This window comes from Myotis nattereri (genome assembly GCF_964212035.1).
Source record: "Myotis nattereri genome assembly, chromosome: 17".
Classification (NCBI taxonomy): Eukaryota; Metazoa; Chordata; class Mammalia; order Chiroptera; family Vespertilionidae; genus Myotis; species Myotis nattereri.
The window spans coordinates 27,476,951-27,498,388 of NC_138092.1; the positions used below are offsets into that span (position 1 = coordinate 27,476,951).

At 37.3% G+C, this 21,438-nt stretch overlaps 1 protein-coding gene across 4 annotated transcripts in view; it reads left to right on the forward strand.

Annotated features, from left to right (window-relative positions):
• TBC1D31 (TBC1 domain family member 31) overlaps window positions 1-21,099 on the forward strand; it is a 39,965-nt gene extending 18,866 nt beyond the window's left edge. The window contains exons 8-22 of one of the 4 annotated variants that reach the window (XM_081111317.1): window positions 1,097-1,273; window positions 2,555-2,634; window positions 2,714-2,860; window positions 3,346-3,479; window positions 5,315-5,448; window positions 5,768-5,947; window positions 7,533-7,765; window positions 8,041-8,193; window positions 9,190-9,325; window positions 9,925-10,017; window positions 11,879-12,019; window positions 13,211-13,405; window positions 16,357-16,495; window positions 18,067-18,165; window positions 20,764-21,094. In XM_081111317.1, coding sequence (XP_080967443.1) covers window positions 1,097-1,273; window positions 2,555-2,634; window positions 2,714-2,860; window positions 3,346-3,479; window positions 5,315-5,448; window positions 5,768-5,947; window positions 7,533-7,765; window positions 8,041-8,193; window positions 9,190-9,325; window positions 9,925-10,017; window positions 11,879-12,019; window positions 13,211-13,405; window positions 16,357-16,495; window positions 18,067-18,165; window positions 20,764-20,897 — 2,175 coding nt within the window. In that variant the 3' untranslated portion in view covers window positions 20,898-21,094. Of the gene's footprint in view, window positions 1-1,096; window positions 1,274-2,554; window positions 2,635-2,713; window positions 2,861-3,345; window positions 3,480-5,314; window positions 5,449-5,767; window positions 5,948-7,532; window positions 7,766-8,040; window positions 8,194-9,189; window positions 9,326-9,924; window positions 10,018-11,878; window positions 12,020-13,210; window positions 13,406-16,356; window positions 16,496-18,066; window positions 18,166-20,763 lie in introns of all 4 variants that reach the window. The other 3 variants (XM_081111318.1, XM_081111319.1, XM_081111320.1) reach the window with 3 other exon arrangements.
• Window positions 21,100-21,438: the final 339 nt, after the last annotated feature.

Sequence of the window (21,438 nt, forward strand, 5' to 3'; positions counted from 1 at the left end):
TTTTAGAGAGAGAGGAAGGGAGAGGGATAGAGAGAGAAACAGCGATGAGAGAAAAACTTCATCAATTGGCTGCCTCCTACTGGGGATTGAGCCTGCAACTCAGGCATGTTCCCTGACCATGAATGAAACCAGTTACCTCTTGGCTCCTGGGTTGATGCTCAACCACTGAGCTACACCAGCCAGGCAATAACATCAATTTTTTAAAAAAACTTACATGTATCATCAAAAATAAAATCTTTATGCTACAAACTTCTAAATCCTTGGACTGTATCCATTTTTCAGGATATATTTTCTTTTACTCCCAGAGCTGTATCTCCAGACTTGATCTCTCACTTATCCTCCATTCTTAAATGTCTGCCTTTCTCAAGGGCATCAGTCTGATGTCCCTGCCCCATGCAAGGTGCCCCCCATAACCTGCTCCCCAAAGGAGGCCTTTGGTTCCAGTCTCTTTGTTTCTGTCTCACTCTTCCTTCTCGAAACCTTGGAGCACTGTGACTCTTCCTATTTCTTTATTTCCTAAATCTAGTCAATACTAAGGCATTAACTTCTTCAGTTTGAAATACGTATATATGTGCTGCCTGTCCTCCGCCATATCAGCCACCCTTGTATTGGTCTTCATTAGCTGCTCTTGAATAACAGTTATTTAAGCAGATGTTCCAAAACTCAGAGCCCTCACTGCCTGGCACTGCCCCTCAGTTTCCCTCAGAGAACATTCACTTGCGCCCAAAGAACATTGGGGGCTTTCCTCAGCATTGTAGAGGCCAATGTCTAACTGCCTTCCTGCTGCAAATGATCACCCCGCTACTAACCTTGTCACGGAATGCAAAACGTGGATTGTAGTCCGTGATTTACAGCCTGCTTTCATGGAATTATTAAATTCTACGTGTTGTTAATCATGTGTCTTCATGTGTATTCTTCAAAGGAATGTGGCAGAAATTTGCTTTGATTTGTTAGTCAACAAGGAAACATTCTTAGATATCTTACTTACACTTTTTGTCTGAAAAATAATTACATGTATTAAGGCTCATTTATAAATCATATATTAACAGGTCTATTTTCTAAGGAAAGCTACTAGATTTTTTTTTTTCCCCTTTAGCCACCTCCTCCTTTAGTGAAAGTGATCGAAGATTTACCTAAACGTAAACTGACTTCTGGTGATTTTAAGATGAAAGTAACATCAGGAAGAGTACAGCGGCCAGCAAAATCAAAGGAAAACAAAATACAGACCAGAATATTAAAGCAAGACCTGACTGGCCATCTTGAAAATAAAGAGGTAAGAACACATCATGATTAAACTTCCGTTTATCATGACTGCCGTAAACAAGGTTCATGCTTTCTAGGCCATCATCATTCTTCCCTCTCTTAGGAAGTAAAAAAAAAAAATATGAAGAAAAGAAAGTAGTATAACTAAAATTGTAATGTGCTTAAAATTTTTTTAATACAAAAATATTTTTAATATAAAATTAACACATGCTTCTGCTTTTGTAAAAGTCAAACCGTATAGAATTGCACCATCAAATATCCCAGCCCCTTGTGGCTGATGAGTACTTGAGACGTGGCTAGTCTGCGCTGAGATGTACTGTACATGTGAAACACACATCAGGTATTGAAGTCTTAGTGTGAACAAAAGAATGTAGCATATCTTAATAATGAATAACTTTATGCTGATTATATGTTGAAATTATAACATTTTTATTATATTCAGTTAAATAATATATATTATTCAACTTGATTTTACCTGCTTCTTTTTACTTTTCTACTGTGGTTCCTAGAAAGTTTTAGATGACATTTGTGACTTGCGTTATCTGTTAGATAGTGATGGTATAGAAGGTTATAAAGGGAAAACTGAAAGCACACTTTCTTCCTTCCTGTTTCCTAGCTCACTCTTCGTCTCACTCCCCAGAGGCTACTGTTTTTAATAGTTGTTGACATCCTTTCTGAAGTTTTCTGTGCATATGTAAACATATGTATATCTGCATATATTATTTTTAAGTTTTTTACAGCAATGTAATCTTACTTTAGCACTGTTGCTTTTATCACTTAACAGATTGAATATCTGTTTATATTAGTACATATAGTGCTACAATGTTTAAAAAATATTTGCATAGTACTGCATTATGGATGTACTTTAATTTATCTAACTAGTACTCTGCTGGCTGGCACTTAGGTTGTATTGTCAGTCTTCTGTTAACACAATCTGTGATGCAGTGAATATCCTTGTACAATTATATTTGAACATTTGCACAAATGTGTCTGTAGATGTAGATATTTTAAAGTCGGAGTGTGTGCATAAAAATTTTGATAGTAATAGCCAAATTATTCTATAAAAAGGATGTACCAATTTGTCTTTTTGCCTTGTCTGAGATGATCTGTTACCGTCTGTGTGTGTGTGTGTGTGTGTGTGTGTGTGTGTGTGTGTGAGAAAGAGAGAGAGAGAGAGAGTCCAATGACATAAAAATATTTCTTACCATGTCTTGTGTTGTACAGCCACTGTGGGCTAGTTTACCTTTTCAGTTTTATGATTATGACATTTATTGATATTTTTTCTTTATAGAATGAATTGTCAGATGGATTAAATAAAAAACGTTTACAAATCTTATTAAAAGGCTATGGTGAATATCCAACAAAATACAGGTAAAATTGAAATTCTTTCATGTTAAATCGGTTTTACCCCCCAGATTTTTCTTGGTAAAAAATTACATTTTCATTTCAGAATGTTCATCTGGCGCTCTCTGCTACAGTTGCCTGAAAATCATACTGCATTTAGTAGCTTGATAGATAAAGGTGTCCACATGGCATTTCTCAACCTTCAGAGGAAATACCCCATTAAAAGTAGGAAACTACTCAGAGTATTACAGAGGTATGTTCAGTATATTGCAGCATATTGTGAATCTCCTCCAAAACGTTGATCATATACAAATGGGAAAATGGTAATTTTATAGTAGAGAAACTCAGCAGACACTACCTTAACCAAGTACTCAAGTTTAAAATCGCCAGTGATAAAGCCTATCACTATATTACACATTGCTTTTGTGGTATTCTTGCCAAAAATGTATAACCTCAGTCTAGTCATGAGACTGACCCCTAAGTTGAGGGGCAGTCTATGAAATAGCTGTCTGGATTCCTCAAAGTGTCAATGTCATAAAAGATGAGAGGCTGAGGAACTCGCACATTGGAGGAAGTTTTGATGATGGTAACGGGATGTGAGCTAGACAATAGGGAGAGAGAATTTTCAGCAAATATACCTTCTGTGTCAAATTTTTTATTATGTGACTGTATTGTCTATTCTAATATGTTTTAATAATAATCTGTTTTCCGGTCTTTATTTCCTTATTTTATTCACAGAACCCTATCTGCATTGGCGCACTGGTCTGCCATCTTTAGTGACACACCGTATCTTCCACTCCTGGCATTTCCATTTGTAAAATTATTCCAGAACAACCAACTCATCTGTTTTGAAGTTGTTGCTACTCTCATAAGTAAGTAAATAAGCATTAAATGAAACCAAGATTGAATTCTTGTACATTTTCCTGATGTCTTTCACCTTTGCAACATTTAACAAATCTAGTGTGAAACAGTCAGCTATAGAGCATAAAATAGTGCAGCCACTTACACATAAACCTCTCATTTACAAGAATATTTGGATAGTTGTATTTTAGAAGACACTGTTATAGCTAATTGTTGGTAAGAAGGAAGCAGATGGGTTTCCTACTAAAAGTCAGTTATTATTCATAGGACGTAGTAAGCATATAAAGCACTTAGCACACAATGCCGGTTATGGCAAGTCCTGGCTGCTACCTCCTTCTCATCTTCCATAGCTGACGTTCGAGAACTTCCTGTGTGCCAGGTACCATCTCAGTGTTTTGTCTCTATTAACTCATTTAATCCTTACAACAATCTATGAGGTAGGTGGTGTTACTGTCCCCTTTCTATAGATGAGGAAACTGAGGCACAGAGAGTTTAAGTTCCCAAGGTTAGCTTGGTGGCAGAACAAGGATTGGACCAGGCAGGCAGAGCCTGTAGCCTGTATTCCCAATCGTGGTGTTGACTGCTTTTCATCGTCCTCTACACTGACAAGTGAGTCATTGTTTCCATGTTGGCTGATCAGATCAGTTGAACAATTGATAAACTGGACTCAAATTATAGGTTGTTTTAACAAACATAACTAATCTTATATGTATTTTTAAATTACTTAGAGTGTTTTTCTTATACACAGAAGGGAGGAGGTAATTATCACAATAAAATTCTGAAAAGATCCAGGTGTACATATTGGAATATTTCTCTTTACATTGTTTTTTTGTTGATTTTATGACATTGTATTTGCTTTGATAAGTTTTCACTGATCATTGAAGAAAATATAGGAAAATATACAAAAGAAAAGAAAATCTACCAATATTCTTTTTCCCCAAGATAATCTCTGATAATATATAAGTGAATTTCTTATTAGAGCATTTCCCCCAAATCATTATGTATTTCATCTTTAGGTACACTGTAATTTATCCCTCAACTGCTATGCTTCTGGGGGTTTTCCTAAATTTTTCACACTTTTAGGCTGTTTTTTATTTTTATAATCATATTACTTTTATTTAAGGTGTTGTATACATTTTCCTTATTTTATAAACTTTATAACCATTTTATTGACTGTAGTATTTCATAGTGTGTGTGTACTAATTTAATCTATTGTTGGACATTTAGGTTGTTTGTAATTTTTACTTGTTATAAGTTAACAATGTTATAATTATATTCACATGCAAATATTTATAATAATTTCTATTGGGTAGATTTCAATAATTGGTATTATTATGTCATAAAATATGAATTTTCTAATTGATTCCCCAAAAGGGTTGTACTAGTTTGCCCTGCCAGTAACACTAAGAGTTTTATTTTAAAAAGAAAAGAAACAAATCAAGGGGGTGTGAAAGGTAGAAGAGGATAGAGGGGGGATTAATGATGATGGAAGGAGACTTGACTTGGGGTGTGAACACACAATACGGTATACAGTATTAGAAACAAATCAACAAGAAAGTGCCTTGTAGCTGGGATCAGGAATGCTTTGGGAAGTTTTGTTTTAATTTTTCATTTGTTTGTTTCTCACTGACTGATCTGAAGAAATTGGCAAATTTCTGTTAACCTAAAATATTATGTTAACATGATGGAATTTTTAAATCTATTGTTCTAGAATTTAAAGAGTTATGTTTTTTTCTTATTATTAATGGGCTTGCAGAGAACATGAAGAGTGGATACATTTAAAAATTGCAAAGTTCTTTGATAATATAGAAAGGTAAAGATAACTTTCCCGTTTTTTTCTTCATAGCCAATTGGTGTCAACACTGGTTTGAGTATTTTCCTAACCCTCCTATCAATATTCTTAGCATGATAGAAAATGTCCTGGCTTTTCATGACAAGGAGCTGCTGCAGCACTTCATAGATCGTGACGTAACTTCCCAGGTAAGAAGTGTCAGGTTCTTACAATAGCATAACTTATTTTGGAAACGAGCATTAGTTCTATTACAAATAAAACAGTATTTTCTTGAGAGAGTATAATAAAAAACATACTATTGTATTTTTAACAGTATTTCAGTCTCTTTCCTCATTTAAACTGCTTTCCTGAAAGTCTATAAAGAAGGGTCCAAATTAAGGTAGTTCTTTACTTAATTATGTTTTAAATGTAATAATTTTAATAACTGAACCAAACGTAAGGAGTTATTAGAAATGATGTTATGACTTTTCTCTAGGAAACTAATACACTTTTTCTTATTTGTTTTAGCTATATGCATGGCCTCTTCTTGAAACTGTGTTCTCAGAAGTACTGACAAGAGAGGAGTGGCTAAAATTATTTGATAATGTCTTTTCCAACCATCCTTCATTCCTGCTGGTGACCGTTGTAGCCTACAACATATGTTCTAGAGCTCCTTTGCTCAACTGTGATCGTAAAGATGATTTTGAGGTAAATTAGCAGTTCTCAAATTTTATTTCTTTCCATTGAAAAACCCAGTTTATTGAGTACCTATTGTATGTCAGGTCCTGGTACGAAGGGGTAGGAATATAGTGGAGAGCAAGTTATAGCACAGCCATGTTCTTTCATTGTTTGTAGGCAATTCAGCAGGCAATTGCAGCAGATTGTTAGTCTTAACATCTTAGCTTCAGAAAAGAATCATGATAATATGGGAGTTTTGTCCTTTTTTCCCTGAATAAAGGATATTTAACAATGGGGTTTATTCTGTACATGATCTTATCACAGTGACCCATCTGGTCTGTGATCATCTGAATGCTTATTACATGTGCTGAATGGTAACTGAGAATTTTGAGGCTTGGCAGAGAGTGACTGAAAGCAAGCATTAGAGATGCTTTTGAAAAGGAGAGGCTCTTTTGGTAGACAGGCCGAATTAAATTGGGCTTTGTTTGTTTTTTTGTTTCTTATTTTATGATCCCTGTCAAATTAAACCTTATTTTTACTTTATGCTCACAAGATATATATGTGTATGGGGGGGAGGGCAGTGTGTACAGGGTGTTTTAGGTGACTTTGTGAAACATGGAGTTTATTCTTGTATTGTTATTTATGTTATTTATTATTGTATTTTCCATACGAACAACTATAAACCTACTTTTGCCCCATCCTGTATGAATTTGGATCTTCCAGCAGAACAAAATAATGTGAAAATTTTTCAGATTTTTAAAAAAATCAAGCTAATTTCTTTTCAAAGGCTAATTCCCCTACCCCCCGCCATTGATTTATTTTGCATTTTGAAGGAATAAAATCCAAGTAGAAGCATTTGTTCCATTATTGAAGTATTCTTCTATTATTTAAGAAGCCTTCATTTTGAGTTAATATTTTATTTTTTATTCTTTTTTTAATATATTTTATTGATTTTTCACAGAGAGGAAGGGAGAGAGACAGAGAGTCAGAAACATCGATGAGAGAGAAACATCGATCAGCCGCCACCTACACATCCCCCACTGGTGATGTGCCTGCAACCCAGGTACATGCCCTTGACCGGAATCGAACCTGGGACCCTTCGGTCCGCAGGCCGATGCTCTATCCACTGAGCCAAACCGGTTTTGGCAATATTTTAAAGTGTTATTTTGAAAGTGTGTAATATGGTGGTTAAATTTTTTTACATTTTGAAAATATAAAATTGGATCTTCATTTTAGAATTTGGGTTAAGGAAAGCTTCAGTGAATTTGAAAAAAGAAATCCTCTTCATGATAAATTTATAGTTACTTTTTAAAAAAATATATTTTATTGATTTTTTACGGAGAGGAAGGGAGAGGGATAGAGAGTTAGAAACAGCGAAGGGACAGAAACATTGATCAGCTGCCTCCTGAACACCCCCTACTGGGGATGTGCCCACAACCAAGGTACATGCCCTTGACCAGAATCAAACCTGGGACCCTTCAGTCCGCAGGCCGACGCCCTATCCACTGAGCCAAACTGGTTAGGGCTATAGTTATATTTTTAAACTCCCATTTTAATTCTCCCTGTAAATGCTTTGTTAGGTAAATCTCGATTTAAACACAAATTTTTCTTACAGTACTTTTTTCACCATCGGAATAACCTGGACATAAGTGCTGTAATTAGAGAAGTTTATCATCTCATGGACACCACACCTGCTGACATTCATCCAGAGAGTATGCTCAGTGGTTTTGTGGCACTGACAAAAGGACAGTATCCAGTATTTAACCAGTATCCCAAGTTCATTGTGGACTATCAGACACAGGAACAGGAAAGAATAAGGAATGATGAATTGGATTACTTACGAGAGAGGTAATCATGGGAAAGTTGTTCTTCAATAGAAACAAAATCTATTACAACTATAAACAAGAAAAGTTTTTATGAAAAATACATGTGAAATGATTATGTATTTGTGTAAAATTACCATTTGAAGGCTGGAAATATCTCTAACGATATTTAATTCTTACATATAGAAGGAAAACAATTATCTACTAGTATTATCAGTTATGCATTTTGTGTTTTGGTTGTTCTTGGACTTAAGTTTTCTTGTTGGATTTTCACATAATAATAAATATTACCTACTTAAGGCAGACGGTTAAGAATATGCAAGCTGAAGTGGACCAACAACGAGCTGAAGATGAAGCTTGGTGCCAAAAACAAGAACTACTCCATAAAGCTGAAGAAACCAGGAGAGCAATGCTCCTACACGAGGAGGAGAAGATGCTACAGCAAAGACAGAGGTATGTTTTATCAGCTTGAAAAAGTCTGGACATACAAGTTAGTTGAACAATTTTTTTTTCCATTTTTCATTATAGGAACAGCACTATATGTGTCATGACCCACTGTGGTATTTCCATTAAGCAAATATTTAAGTTGATAAAAAGAAATCTGTATAGATACCACTTTTCAAATGTAATATAGTCAAGTGTAATTCTAAAGGTATCCTGACTATGATATAACTGCACTGATTATTCAGAATAATACAAGATCTATGTGCCTGGGAGGACATTGTTAGAAACATTATTCTACAATGGACAGAAATGCTCTGTATTACTGTTCTGGATAAATTACCTTTGATGGAGCATAATTTTTAAAATTATGTTTTAAGTATATCTACGTGACCTGCAAATTGAAACATACAATGATTATCTCATCATGCATTTCATACTTTAAGGACAGGGGAAGAAGTATTAAATGCTTAAAGGTAAAATGGTGAAATGAATTAAGATGATCCTTTTTCTTGGGAGTGACTTTATGAAACAGATTTCTAATGTGGTTAAAAAGAGCTACCGAGCTAAGCTATTAGCCTTCTCCTAAAATTCTAAGAGAATAAGTATAATCTTTGGTAACACTGGAGCATTTTTTGGCATTCTTCCTTGAGATAGAGATATCACTTGCATTAAGAGGAAGTGAGTAGTAAAACTTAAGAAGAACATGTACATATGCGAAGGAGACTTGTCATGTGGACACTTGTCGTTTCCATGAGTGCAGACTTGTAACTGGGCATCTTTCATTTATATACTGTAGACAAAGCTGGATGCAGTGGCACCAGTGAAATTGGGAAGTGGACCTAAATAGGTGGCAGGCCTTTCATTGTTGTGAAATGTAATGTTTTTCCATTTAAATCTATATTGGGAAATGTTTTTACTTGTTCCTCTTGATATAACCTATATGCCTTTCCATGTGAACATCTGTAACCCTATTTTTGCGCCCGCCCCCCGCATTTTGTATTTAAGACTAGCTGCTGTGAAAAGGGAGCTGAAAATACAGGAAATGCACTTACAGGATGCCGCAAGAAGGCGTTTGCTGAAGCTTCAGCAAGATCAGCAGGAAATGGAACTGAGGAGACTGGATGATGAGATTGAGAGAAAGGTTTATTATCTATTATTTTTAGTACTCATGCATCCTCTTCATTTAGTTTCATTTAAATGTAATGAACACCTTTAAGTTAAATATTACCTCTGGAGCTCACAATGAATGCTAAATAGCCCCTCTAACTTAATTGACTTTTTCCCTCAGCTATTCTCATTCTCTTTCATATATTTCATCATGGTTAAATATTTTAGAAATGCCAGGAAAACTAGTCAGGTTGACCAGTGTCTTTGGTGATTAAACATTCTATATTTTTATCCACTGCAAATTTAAATTGCTCAAGTTTTACTAACTTGGAATATTGGCTAATGTAATATGGTAAGAACTGTCATCTGTTCTCCCAGTATGGTAGATGAGCATATGATAATTGTGTTTTCTTTTTTAGAAAATCAGGCTTAATTTTAACTCCGACATTATTCGTAGATTCCACAGTGAATGTTAATATAATATCAATTACTCTGGTTTCAAAAACCCAGTAGCTGTTATTTTAAACACTTGTAGTGGGTTGTTCAGATTAAAAGATTACTAAATCTGGTAAACAAAAATTATTTTATAAATTCTTTTTGGTATTCACAGTTTGTGGTTTTCTTTGAATGTAGGTAAATATGAGAGATCAAGAAATTGCTACCACAGCCAAAGACCTAGAAATGAGACATCTGGAACTTGAATCACAAAAAAGACTTTATGAGAAGGTATAAATCAGCTATTTCCAATATAAGAAAAACAGGGTTCATACAAACTCTTTTTAGACTGTATTTTTTATGGTTTTTTAATATTTTGGGTTTTTTTTAAGAAAAACATAGTGTCATCTAGGATTGTAAGGTAGCAAAAATGTCTGAATATACAGTTTGTTGTTTTTATTTTTTGCTTAATCAAACTCTTTTCCTAAATGCTGCATATCTTTGTAGTTATCATTTGTAGTGGCTTTAATGAGCCATAACTTAAACTGTTTTTCTTCTGTTGGTAGTTTAAGTGGTTTAGAATTTTTGGCAATCAACTTCTTCATACATATATCTTCTCTGCTTATAATTGAAAAACATTTTTATTTTAAACTAATAATATGGTAATTATGCTGCAAATAGAGAGTTAGAAAAGTAGAAAAAACTCTGTTAGAAAATAACTGCTAACTATCATCAATAAGGGTGAGTGAGGTTATTTGCTACGAACATTTGGTAATTTGCTTTTTCAACTTAAATCTTCTTTAATACTGTTTACTATCCCACTCCCACCCCCAACACCTGTACCCATTAACACTCACTCCTGTTCTCTGCCCTGGCAACCACTAATTTACTTTCTGTCTCTGTATTTACCTATTCTGGACATTTCATATAAATGAAATCTTACAATTTGTGATTTTTTGTGACAGTTTCTTTCAGGTAGCATAATGTTTTCAAGGTTCAGTCAAGGTTCAGATTCAGCTTGAGTCAGTACTTTATTATTTTTACGGCTGAATGATAAATATTCCATTGTATGGACAGATCACATTTTGTTGATTCGTTCATCAGTTGATGGATATTTGGGTTGTTTTCAATCTTTGTCATATGTAGCCACTTAAGTCCCTCCTCAGGTAGCTTAGGGATTGGACAGATATTTCCTTAAATGCTTTAAACCAGTTAGCCTCTAGTCTTTGCCAAGGGACTCTATGTACATCATGTTGGTGGCCCTGGAACACTTACATAGTTTACAACTCTGTCTTAGATTCCACTTTCTGGTTGTGCAAAGCCTCAGTTCACCAGAGTTGACAGCTTAGGAACTTCTGAGGTCTGAGCATTCATATAGCCCTTGGCATGTGCACAGCCTTACACTTGTACATGGCCTTCTAGAGTCCCAGGATCGATCAGAGCTTTTCAAAGCCCCCTGTGGACATCACTTCCCCATCTTTCCCTATAAAGCTTTTTGATTAGCCTGTTTATACTAACTCGGATCCATTGCCTCAGGCAGCCAATACATTCAACAGTTTCCCCTGATTGTTTTTAGCAAATGTCCCCAGGAAAAAGGCTGGACAAAGTAGTTGAGTTCCTCTCAGGTCAAATACGAGTAAAGACAGCCTTGGGAGTGGGGTCTTTCAGAACCATTGACAGGTCAGATGATGACAGTTCTCTGGGAATGGGAGTTTGAAGGAGCGCCAACTCCATTTGCCCCCTCCATTGGCTGCCAGGCTGCTGGTTTTCCAGGCTAATGTCGAGCTTAGGGTTGGGGTGGACATAGGAATGACTAAAGTTAAAAATGCCATAATGCTTGCTGTTCTTACCAAGGTTCAGCCATGAATAAGTGCTCCCAGATTGCTGCGGGCCTTCAGTTAATTTCCGGAGTTTTGAAGAAGTTGGTTTTGCCAGGGTTCTCAGTGCTCCTGTGGATGAAAGAATTTTCAGAGCTCCTTATTCTTTTATTTTCACTGATGTCACTGATGTTTGTTTTTTACTTTGAAAATTAGATGACTACAGTTTTTATTTGTGTGCATATTAGAAATCTGGAAAAAAGGAAAGTCATTTTTGTATTCTAGCATTATTATAGATTGGTGACTTTTTTTTTAACAAATGGTTTTTTAAACAGAATCTTACTAGAAATCAAGAAACTGTTGCAAAAGAAATGAGAGAAGATATAGATGCCTATAGACGAAAAGTGGATCTTGAAGAACGCTCATTTCATAGACTGATAGAAGCAGATCAAACACAGAACCAAAAAGCCCAAAAGGTAAAAATGTGTTCAATTTAGTGTACACATAAAGGGAGGAATTTCCATCCACCCTCATTGTAAAAGAAAGAATTCATGTCTTTGTTTCAGTTAGCGTAGTTTCTAGAATCTCACATTTTATTTGCAGATATTTCTTTGACAGCCATATACATGTCTTTTGTACTCTGAGAATTTTAAGACTTAGAAAAAATGCAAAGGAAAGAATAACTATGAATTGTAGTAATCTCCTATGTTATGGTCTCAGATATTGTCCCTGAGTAGATTTAGTGACAAGATATCAGGTCTCTACCTGACATACAAGCCAGTAGTTTCAAAGTATATTCTCTAAAATATTAATAACTATTATTCAGTAAAATGGAAGGTGACAAATAAGTATTGGAAATTCTGCCATACTATTTTTCATGCCAAATTTTGAGGATATAGTACATTGTGACTCTTTAAGAAAATTTCCCAAACTTATAAAATTTCTTGTGGAGAAATTCTGGCTTAAATGAATTGAAATAGAGTATGAGATCTTCACAAAAGAATGTTCTCTATTATCCCTTAAACAGAATGCTAAGTGGGTCGGTGGCAGGGCCTGGAAAAAGCCAAGAATTGTGTAGGAGTTTCTTACCTTCTGTTCTGCAACAGTTCCTGGCTGATAACGCTACAATAATCTTACCATCTTTTTCCTTAAAGATTTTTGTCCAGTCTATAAGAATGGGCTCTCCTGACTCCTTTTCAAGGGGTTGAAACATGGAAATTGTTTAATCCCACCTATCCCTTAGCCTAGAAGTTCTCAACCTTGCATTCCAGTCGCCTGAAGATCTCCCCCTCTGCTCCCAAGGACATGCTTAGAGAGAGGAAGGAGAGAGAGGAAAACATCCATAGGTTGCCTTCTGTAAACGATCAGGCATCGAACTCACAACCCGGGTATGTGCCTGACCCGGAATCGAATCGGCAACCTTTTGGTGCACCAACTGAGCCACTACGGCCGGGCTGAAGAGTTTTGTAAAAGGACCAATGCCCAGCCACCCCAGAGACTGATTTAGTTGATCTGTGGTGGGTCCTGGACATCCGTTTGTTTTAAACACCCAGAGGTGATTGAATATGCACCCAGGGTTACAAGCAGCTGCCCTGGATACATTAAGTGGGTATGCCATAATTATATATAGTCTGGCCTTGTTTCTGAAATGTACAATTTTTTCTTAGTTAATTGAAGAAAATTTGGCAAAAGCTGAACAAGCCTGTCTAAATACTGACTGGCAAATTCAGGCTTTACAAAAACAAAGATGGAGCGATGAACAACGAAATGAATCTTACCGGGAAATGGCCAAACTCCTTCGGGAAAACAGAAGGAAAGAAATAGAAGTATTGAATGCAATGATGCAGAATGAAGCTAAAAAAGTAAGAATAATGTTATAGTCTTGTTATTAATTATTTAAATTTGGAGATATTACATAACCAAATGACAAAAACATCAAACCAAGTAATTTTTTGTTGGGAAATATCTTAAAGATGATCTAAGTTTAATAGTATTGCTCAGAGAAGTCCAATATTGATGGATGTTATCTATCACTGACTAAGCATCTTCCCATTTCATTAGTGTGTCTCAGCCTCTCAGCTTGTGGGATTTGTCCTGGCTGATTGCATAATATTACTACTTTACCTAATTCTTTATACTTACAATGTAGAGGATTTGGAAGAGTTAAGAATTATATGTAGTTGCTAGTAACAAAAACAAAAAAAAAGTGTTGATAAACAAGAGAGAAGTTTTTCTTTTTCACATGAGAGAAGTCTGGAGGCAGGCAGTCGGGTGTTGTATCCTGACTTAAGGCCATCGGGACATTGCCTCCTCCAGCTTTTCTACCTACTTCCTGGTATGCGTCTCTCATTGTCAAGGCGAACTTACCATCCAGGATGATGGGTTTCAGCCTCCCATACACATTCCATTCAGCAAGAAGAGGGTAGGACAGAAGTGCAAGAGGCTCCATCTCCCAGAACTCCTTTCCAGAATTCCCAGATGCATTTCTAGCCACATTTGGCTACAAAGGATTTTGGAAATGAAGTCTTTTTAGCAGGGAGCATTATCATCCCAAATAGAATTAGAATTCTATTCCCAAAGAAGATCCAGAGAACGGGTTTTGAGGAGATTACTTAAGAGTATATATCACACATAATGTATCTTTTGGTTGATCCTCCCTGAACAACTCGGGGACCTGTGCTCTATGGATGTAGCAGACACAATGGCCTTCCCTAAGAAGATAACTGGCTTTCATTCATTCCTCTTTCTGTTGCTAGATCATAGTTCTATTATGAAAGCTTTCCATAATCTATTTCCTTCAAGTCACTGTTCCAGACTCATCTTCCTCCTACCCAACCTCAGGATATAACCCTTTCATTCATGGATGGGAAGGGGTGGGAGTGATGCCAGATCACTGAGGTTCTTCTCAGGAAAGTGGTGATGAAATCCCACATCTGCTCGGTAAAGATTGTTGGCACTGGGGCTAGACCAGCCGTGGGCAAACTACAGCCCACGGGCCGGATCCGGCCCATTGAATGAATAAAACTAAAAAAAGACCGTACCTTTTTTTTTTTTTTTAATATATTTTATTGATATTTTACAGAGAGGAAGGGAGAGGGATAGAGAGTTAGAAACATCGATGAGAGAGAAATATCGATCAGCTGCCTCTTGCACACCTCCTACTAGAGATGTGCCCGCAACCAAGGTACATGCCCTTGGCCGGAATCGAACCTGGGACCTTTCAGTCCACAGGCCGACGCTCTCTTCACTGAGCCAAACCGGTTAGGGCAAGACTGTACCCTTTTATGTAATGATGTTTACTTTGAATTTATATTAGTTCACACAAACACTCCATCCATGCTTTTGTTCCGGCCCTCCGGTCCAGTTTAAGAACCCATTGTGGCCCTCAAGTCAAAAAGTTTGCCCACCCCTGGGCTAGACTGTAAAATTAGGTGTTACTCTCCTGTGGGTAAAATGGTGTGTTTGAGAGTACACGGAGAATCCTAGCTTTTCATGGCATGCAGAGATCTGCCTTTGTGTCCAGTGTCCTGGGTTCTAGCTTGACTACTGTGTCTTAGAGGATTACTCAATCTCAGTCTCCTCATCAGTAACATGAAAGGATGGATCTCTATGGTCCTCCCTGGCCCTAATGATTCTTTAAAGTTTATGTTATTTAATGCATATTTAATTCATTAGCATTTCTATAAAAGACATTTGGCATATAAAAAGTTTGTATATAGCCTGGCTGAGGTGGCTCAGAGGCGAGTGTTGACCTATGAACCAGGTCAAGGTTCAGTTCTGGTCAGGCACATGCCCAGGTTGCAGGCGTGATCCCCAATGGGGGTTGTGTAAGAGGCCGCTGATCAATGATTCTCTCTCATCATTGATGTTTCTATCTTTCCCTCTCCCTCCCTCTCTGAAATAAAAAAAAATATATGTATATATATACACACATATATATATATATATATATTTTAAAGTTTGTGTATAAAACCTGTAGCATTGCTAGGACATAGGTAAACCTTAGGAATTATATAGTTTTTCACATTGATTATGTTATTTACCCTTTAAGCTCATTGTAAGGTTATTGTTTTCTCACTTTAGGAAGAAGAAAATAGGGGCTAATAGTGATTACTTGACTTCCCTGTAGTCATTAAGTATACCAGAGCTGGGCAAAGAATTAATTCTCCACAACATGATGGCCATGGCTAGCAGCTGCTGTATGATAGACAGGAAAGTTGTGAAGAGAGTGAATCCTAAAAGTTCTCGTCAGAAGAAAAACATTTTTTTCTTTTCTTTTCTCTTTGTTGTATCTATATGAGAAGATGGATTTAGCTGAACCTGTTTTAATCACTTCACCATATACGTAAATCACACCATCACGCTGTATGGCTTGCTTACCCAGTGACATATGCCAGTTATTTCTCAATGAAACTGAAAGTAAAAAAAAATTATCCTCTGAATTTTAGAGACTTTATTATTAAGGCATAGCATTCAAACTAAATGAAACAGTTGTCATTCGTTTAAAAAAACTAAAACTTAACCTTATAAGACTTGAGATTTGAAATGTGTTGAAATGCATTAACTCAGTAACAGTTGGGACCTGTTTGTGCACCTGGTACTGAGTGACATCAGAAGGGCCTCCGCTTTCCAATTCCTCAGCTGCCCTGGCCAAGGGTGGCACCCACTTACCCGACTCCAGACAGGGCCACGTGCCTGGGCAGTACGAAGGGAAGTAGAACAGGGAACAGAGGGGCTTCTTCCACTGCAGGGACGTGCATTACCACAATGTTCATGTGACTTCCCCTCTTCCCACCCCCTTATTTATATTTAGTGGAAGGAAGCTGAAGAAAAAGACTTTCAGCTGAAATCAGAAAAGAAAGCTTCTGCTCTTTCAGATGCATCTAGAAAGTGGTTTCTAGAGAAGGAGATAGACGATGCTTTGGAACACGCTGAACACATACATAATAAGGGTGAGTACCGTGAATGCCTTCCTCTCTCCATGGTGTTACAGATTCATTTAAATGATCCGGTCCGTTATTGTGGATAAATCCTTGAGTGTGTTTTGGCACCTTTATTCAAGTTATTGCTCAGCTGAAAGGTAATCCCTACCTGGTCACCTGTCACCATCTTTTTGTTCAGAAGGAGTAGGCTTAGGCCAGTGACGGCGAACCTATGACACGCGTGTCAGAGGTGGCACGTGAACTCATTTTTTTGGTTGATTTTTCTTTGTTAAATGGCATTTAAGTATATAAAATAAATGTCAAAAATATAAGTCTTTGTTTTACTATGGTTGCAAATATCAAAAAATTTCTATATGTGACACGGCACCAGAGTTAAGTTAGGGTTTTTCAAAATGCTGACACGCCGAGCTCAAAAGGTTCGCCATCACTGGCTTAGGCAGTGGGGCTGTCAAAGAAACAGCTTCAATAAAGAAACATTTTCTCAGCCATCCGTGGAATTCTATTTTCTTCCATGGTTCTGTGGTCTGTGGCATCCCCTTCATGTTTACAAAGTGCCATTTCTAGTTTATTTTAGTAAAACTGTGTGCTTTATTCCATTTTATGCCGATGTCACCTGAAAGTTTTCCCCTTGTGTAACATTGACTCTGCTTTTCTTACTGATTTTTAATCCTCTCACTAAGGCCTGTTCTCTGGAGAAATGCAGGTGGCATTTCCCACCTCTGCCACATGACAGCCCTCAGGTAGTTGAAGATGACTCTCATGCCATCCCCACACCAGTTCAAATGAGCCGTTTGGTAATTAGTCAGATTATCTTAATGACTCATTGAGCTAAAGCTGAGTTAATACTGTTAGCTAAAGCGCTTGAGAGCAGCTAAAAGCAGGCACCTTAATGAGCGTGACCCACACATTCTGGGCCTGACTCACGGAGGCAGCCCTAGGGATGGGAGCAGAAAAGAAGGGGCAGTCATGGTGACGTTAGAATGAAAAGTCAAAAGACTTGGGTGTCTTGTTGGCTGTACAGCTGTAGGAGGCAGGAAACTGTAAGAGCACAGCTGGAGAGTGAGTGTAACTTTTGAAATGAAGGGAGTGATTGATTAAAAATGGGGAGGGGTACCAGCTAGGGGTGGGCACTGCTCTGCTTACTACCTAAGAAGGTTTCAGGTAAAACTTGCCCATTGGTGGTTCTGATTCCTGTGTATTTTGTGATTAGGCCCTGTCTGGTTGAAGCCAGCAGTGATAGCTCACTGTTCTCGGGGAAAGCTTGCTAATTATATTTCATAATCCCTTCCAATAAATGTTTGGCATCTCTGTCCTAACAGCCATATTTTTGAGTTGTTTGTAGGCGTTTTGTTTGGGTTAAAGGTGTTTCAGAGTACTTTACCAAAACTTCTGCTCAGCTCTTAATTCTAACTGCACTTCCTGGCCTTTTGAATGGTCTCACCTTCTTCCCCGCAGTCTTCTCAGAACAGAAAAGTAAGGGGCTTTTCTCCTCAACAATTTTGGTGAACTAAGGGCCACTTGGAATTAATAAAGGCTTTCTACTCACTCCCACGCACCCTCTTGTCTCCTCACTTTTGTAGCAGTAGTGCCCAGATGCCAAAATGAACGCGTTGCCTCAAGCCGTTTGCCTAGAACCTCACAGTTAGATGACATTTCTGAAATGGATTCCTCAACTCGGAGTAAGTTGATAAACAAGAAAGATTTCTTCCAGTATGTTAAATGTAGTAGTATTTAAGTAAGATTGTGACTTAAATTACATTTATGGCATGTTGATGCCATTTTCCCAGGGCATTGGGGATGGAAATCCTAAAATGGAGGCAGCAAGATTCTCAAATCTCCATCTGGGGAAACAACGGGATCAGACCAAAACCCAAGTGAAGGCAGTCGGCCAACATCATTAACGCTTCTCCACGTCTTTAGCACCAGCACCACCCGGAACAATAGAAGTCTGTCCCTAACTAAATTAATGATATTCCTGACTGTTTTACATCCTTGTGAAGAGAAAACCTCAGCATTCATTTTCAAAGCTATTACGCATTTGAATTTTCTTGCCTCTGTTCTGGGCTGGGCTCCCAACAAACCATTGAAAACCTGTTTGCTGTGGGCACTGCAGCCAGGACAGCACTTATTATTTTTTTTAATTTAATTTTGTTTTATTTCTTAAAGTATTACAAAGAGTATTACACATGTCCCCCTTTTTCCCCCCCTTGACATTCCCCTGGCCTCCCCCACCCCCCCAGTATCTTGTGTCCATTGGTTATTCTTATATGCATGCATACAAGTCCTTCGGTTGATCTCCTACCCGCCCCCCACCCCCGCCCCCAACCCTCCCCAGGCTTCCCACTGTAGTTTGAAAGTATGGATAATAAGGACCATTATAGACTGATGAACAAAAATGGATACAGAGGCAGAGCAGCATTGAGCAGACTGTCAAAGGACAGCACTTATTAAAGTCAGATGGCCGGAGGCTAGCGGCTTCATGCTGAGCAGGTGAGGGTAGATCCCTGACTTGATTCACTGGAGGTTTTGTTCATTTTTGGAAGGGGTGGAATGGAAACATCTTAGGGAAATATAGTCACAGCACCAGCCCATAAAGGAACTAAAAATTTCCACAGTAAAGTACTTGACTTGGATTTTGTTTTTGTTTGTTTGGTTGGTGGTTTTTTTTTATATACATTTGTAATGAATTTGTTGGGTTACATTTTTATTAAATGGGTTTCAAGTGTACAGTTCTGTAATACATCATCTGTATGTTATATTGTGTGTTCAACACTCCATAGTTTGGTCACCATTTATTCCCCCTACACCCCCTTCTACCTCCCTTCACCCTACCTTCCTCTGGTAATCACCAGGCTATTGTCTGTGTGCGTCTGTTTTTTTGCTTAATCACTTCACCTATTTCACCCAGCACCTCCACCCCACCTCAGCTGTCACTCTGTTCTGTGTCTATGAGTTTTTAAAAGGAGGGGAGGTATGGAGGGGTCAGGAAACTGTTAGACTTTATTTAAACTGACTTTTTCAATAAAACTACCATATAGATGAAGCAGAATTTTACAAGGTCTTTTGAGTTCTTTTAGAACAGGGGTGGGGAACCTTTTTTCTGCCTGGTGCCATTTGGATATTTATAACATCATTCGCTGGACATGCAAAATTATCAACTTAAATATTAACCTACTATATTTGGTCAAACATGTAATAAACTCACTCCTAATGCCTTGGCAGGATCAGACCAAATGATTTCGAGGGCCTTATATGGCCCACGAACCAGACATCCCCCACCCCTGTTTTAGAAAAACAAATTTTTATATATTGTCCACTAAAACCAGCTTTATAAGAAATACACCCAATAACAAGTCATGAGAATCCAGCATTGTGTAAAATATTTTTGCTAACTCATACTCTTATATCACCTATAAGTTCCGTGTTAGAACAGGAATTAAACAAAAAGTCATATGTAAATCAAACAAAAATAAGAGATTCTCAGCTCTTGTCTCTTCTGACACGTCAGGACTTGAGATAATTCTAAATTCTAAAATTGGCTTGGGGACATTTGATAAAGTTTGGTTACTTGGCAGCAAAATGAAGCATAAAAGTTATATTGCTTAGAAGAAAAAAATAGTTTCAGAAATTGAAGCTGTTTGAATATGTAACTGAGTTTCAGAGAAGTGTATTTTTAAGGCATTTCTTTTTCAAATTCCAGTATTACCTTTAACTCAGTATGATTGACACTTGGACTCTGTAATATTTTAATCTTGATTCTGGCCTCTCCCTGTGTTAGCCACTATTAAAAGCATTTTATTTATTCATTTTTATTTCATCATTGGGAAGTGCTCATTGTATGTACAATATTAATTTGGGCAACGTGGAATGCCTTTTCTCATTACATTAAGCATCCTAGTGAGGAAACTTACTGTTGTTACAAAGAACTCAAATTTTCTTTGGACAGACGTTGTTCCTAATTTAAAAGATTGTACCTCCAAATTGGAAAAAGTGCTTAATAACCAAAATTAGATAAATTGTCCGATAGCATTCATTCACTTCAACAAATATATATATATATATATATATATATATATATATATATATATATATATATATCTTGTAAATGGAACCATGTAGGGCAAGGTAATATGTCAGGCTTTTATTTAAGAAATTTGGTTTTTATTATATTTATTTCATTACTGATATTTACAACATGTTTACCTTTAAAATAAATGCTATGTCATTGCTAACATCAGAAGATTAAATTATTGTTAATTTTAAATTTTGTCTTCAAGTTTCTTTAAACCAAAGAAAAATGCAGTGGGACACCATGGAACGGGATCTTCTGGAGAGAGTGAGAAACCTTCGCCAGAGACTCACCGCGCAGGCTCGTAGCAGATGTCAAGCACTTCATCTTTTGGCCACATAGGAGGCTGGTCACCTTGGAAGAGTCAAAGAAATACCTATTTTGCAATCAGTGATACTGATTTTTAGATTATTTAAATTCCTGTAAAGATCAACCTTTTGTATAGAAAAATTATGTGTTCTATTTAATTCTTATGCTTTTTGGCTTGTAAATGGCTTCTGGTACTTCTCACAATAAAAATTTTTGAAGGTATTTGTGTCACACCAGCACAGCCAGGTTTGGTGAGCCTGAGAGGGGACGGTGAAGGATTGAGAAAAGACAGAAAAGAGAAGAAAGCTGGGCGCTGGGTGGGACGCTGCCCTCACTGATGGAGAGGCAGTGCCGAGGCCTGTAAGCCGAGTCTATTTTATAGCCAGGTTCCACGAGGCAAAGTAGGGACATGGTTCCAACCTTCTCGCGGGTTTCGAATCTACTCCGTTACCTGCACCTGAGCAAGCTTTGTTTACTTGCTGCACCTCCCACAGCCTGTATCACTCAGCCACGTGGGACCACAGGTTGGGACCATAAGGTCAAGCTTACAACCATAGCCTTTGGTTATAATTGT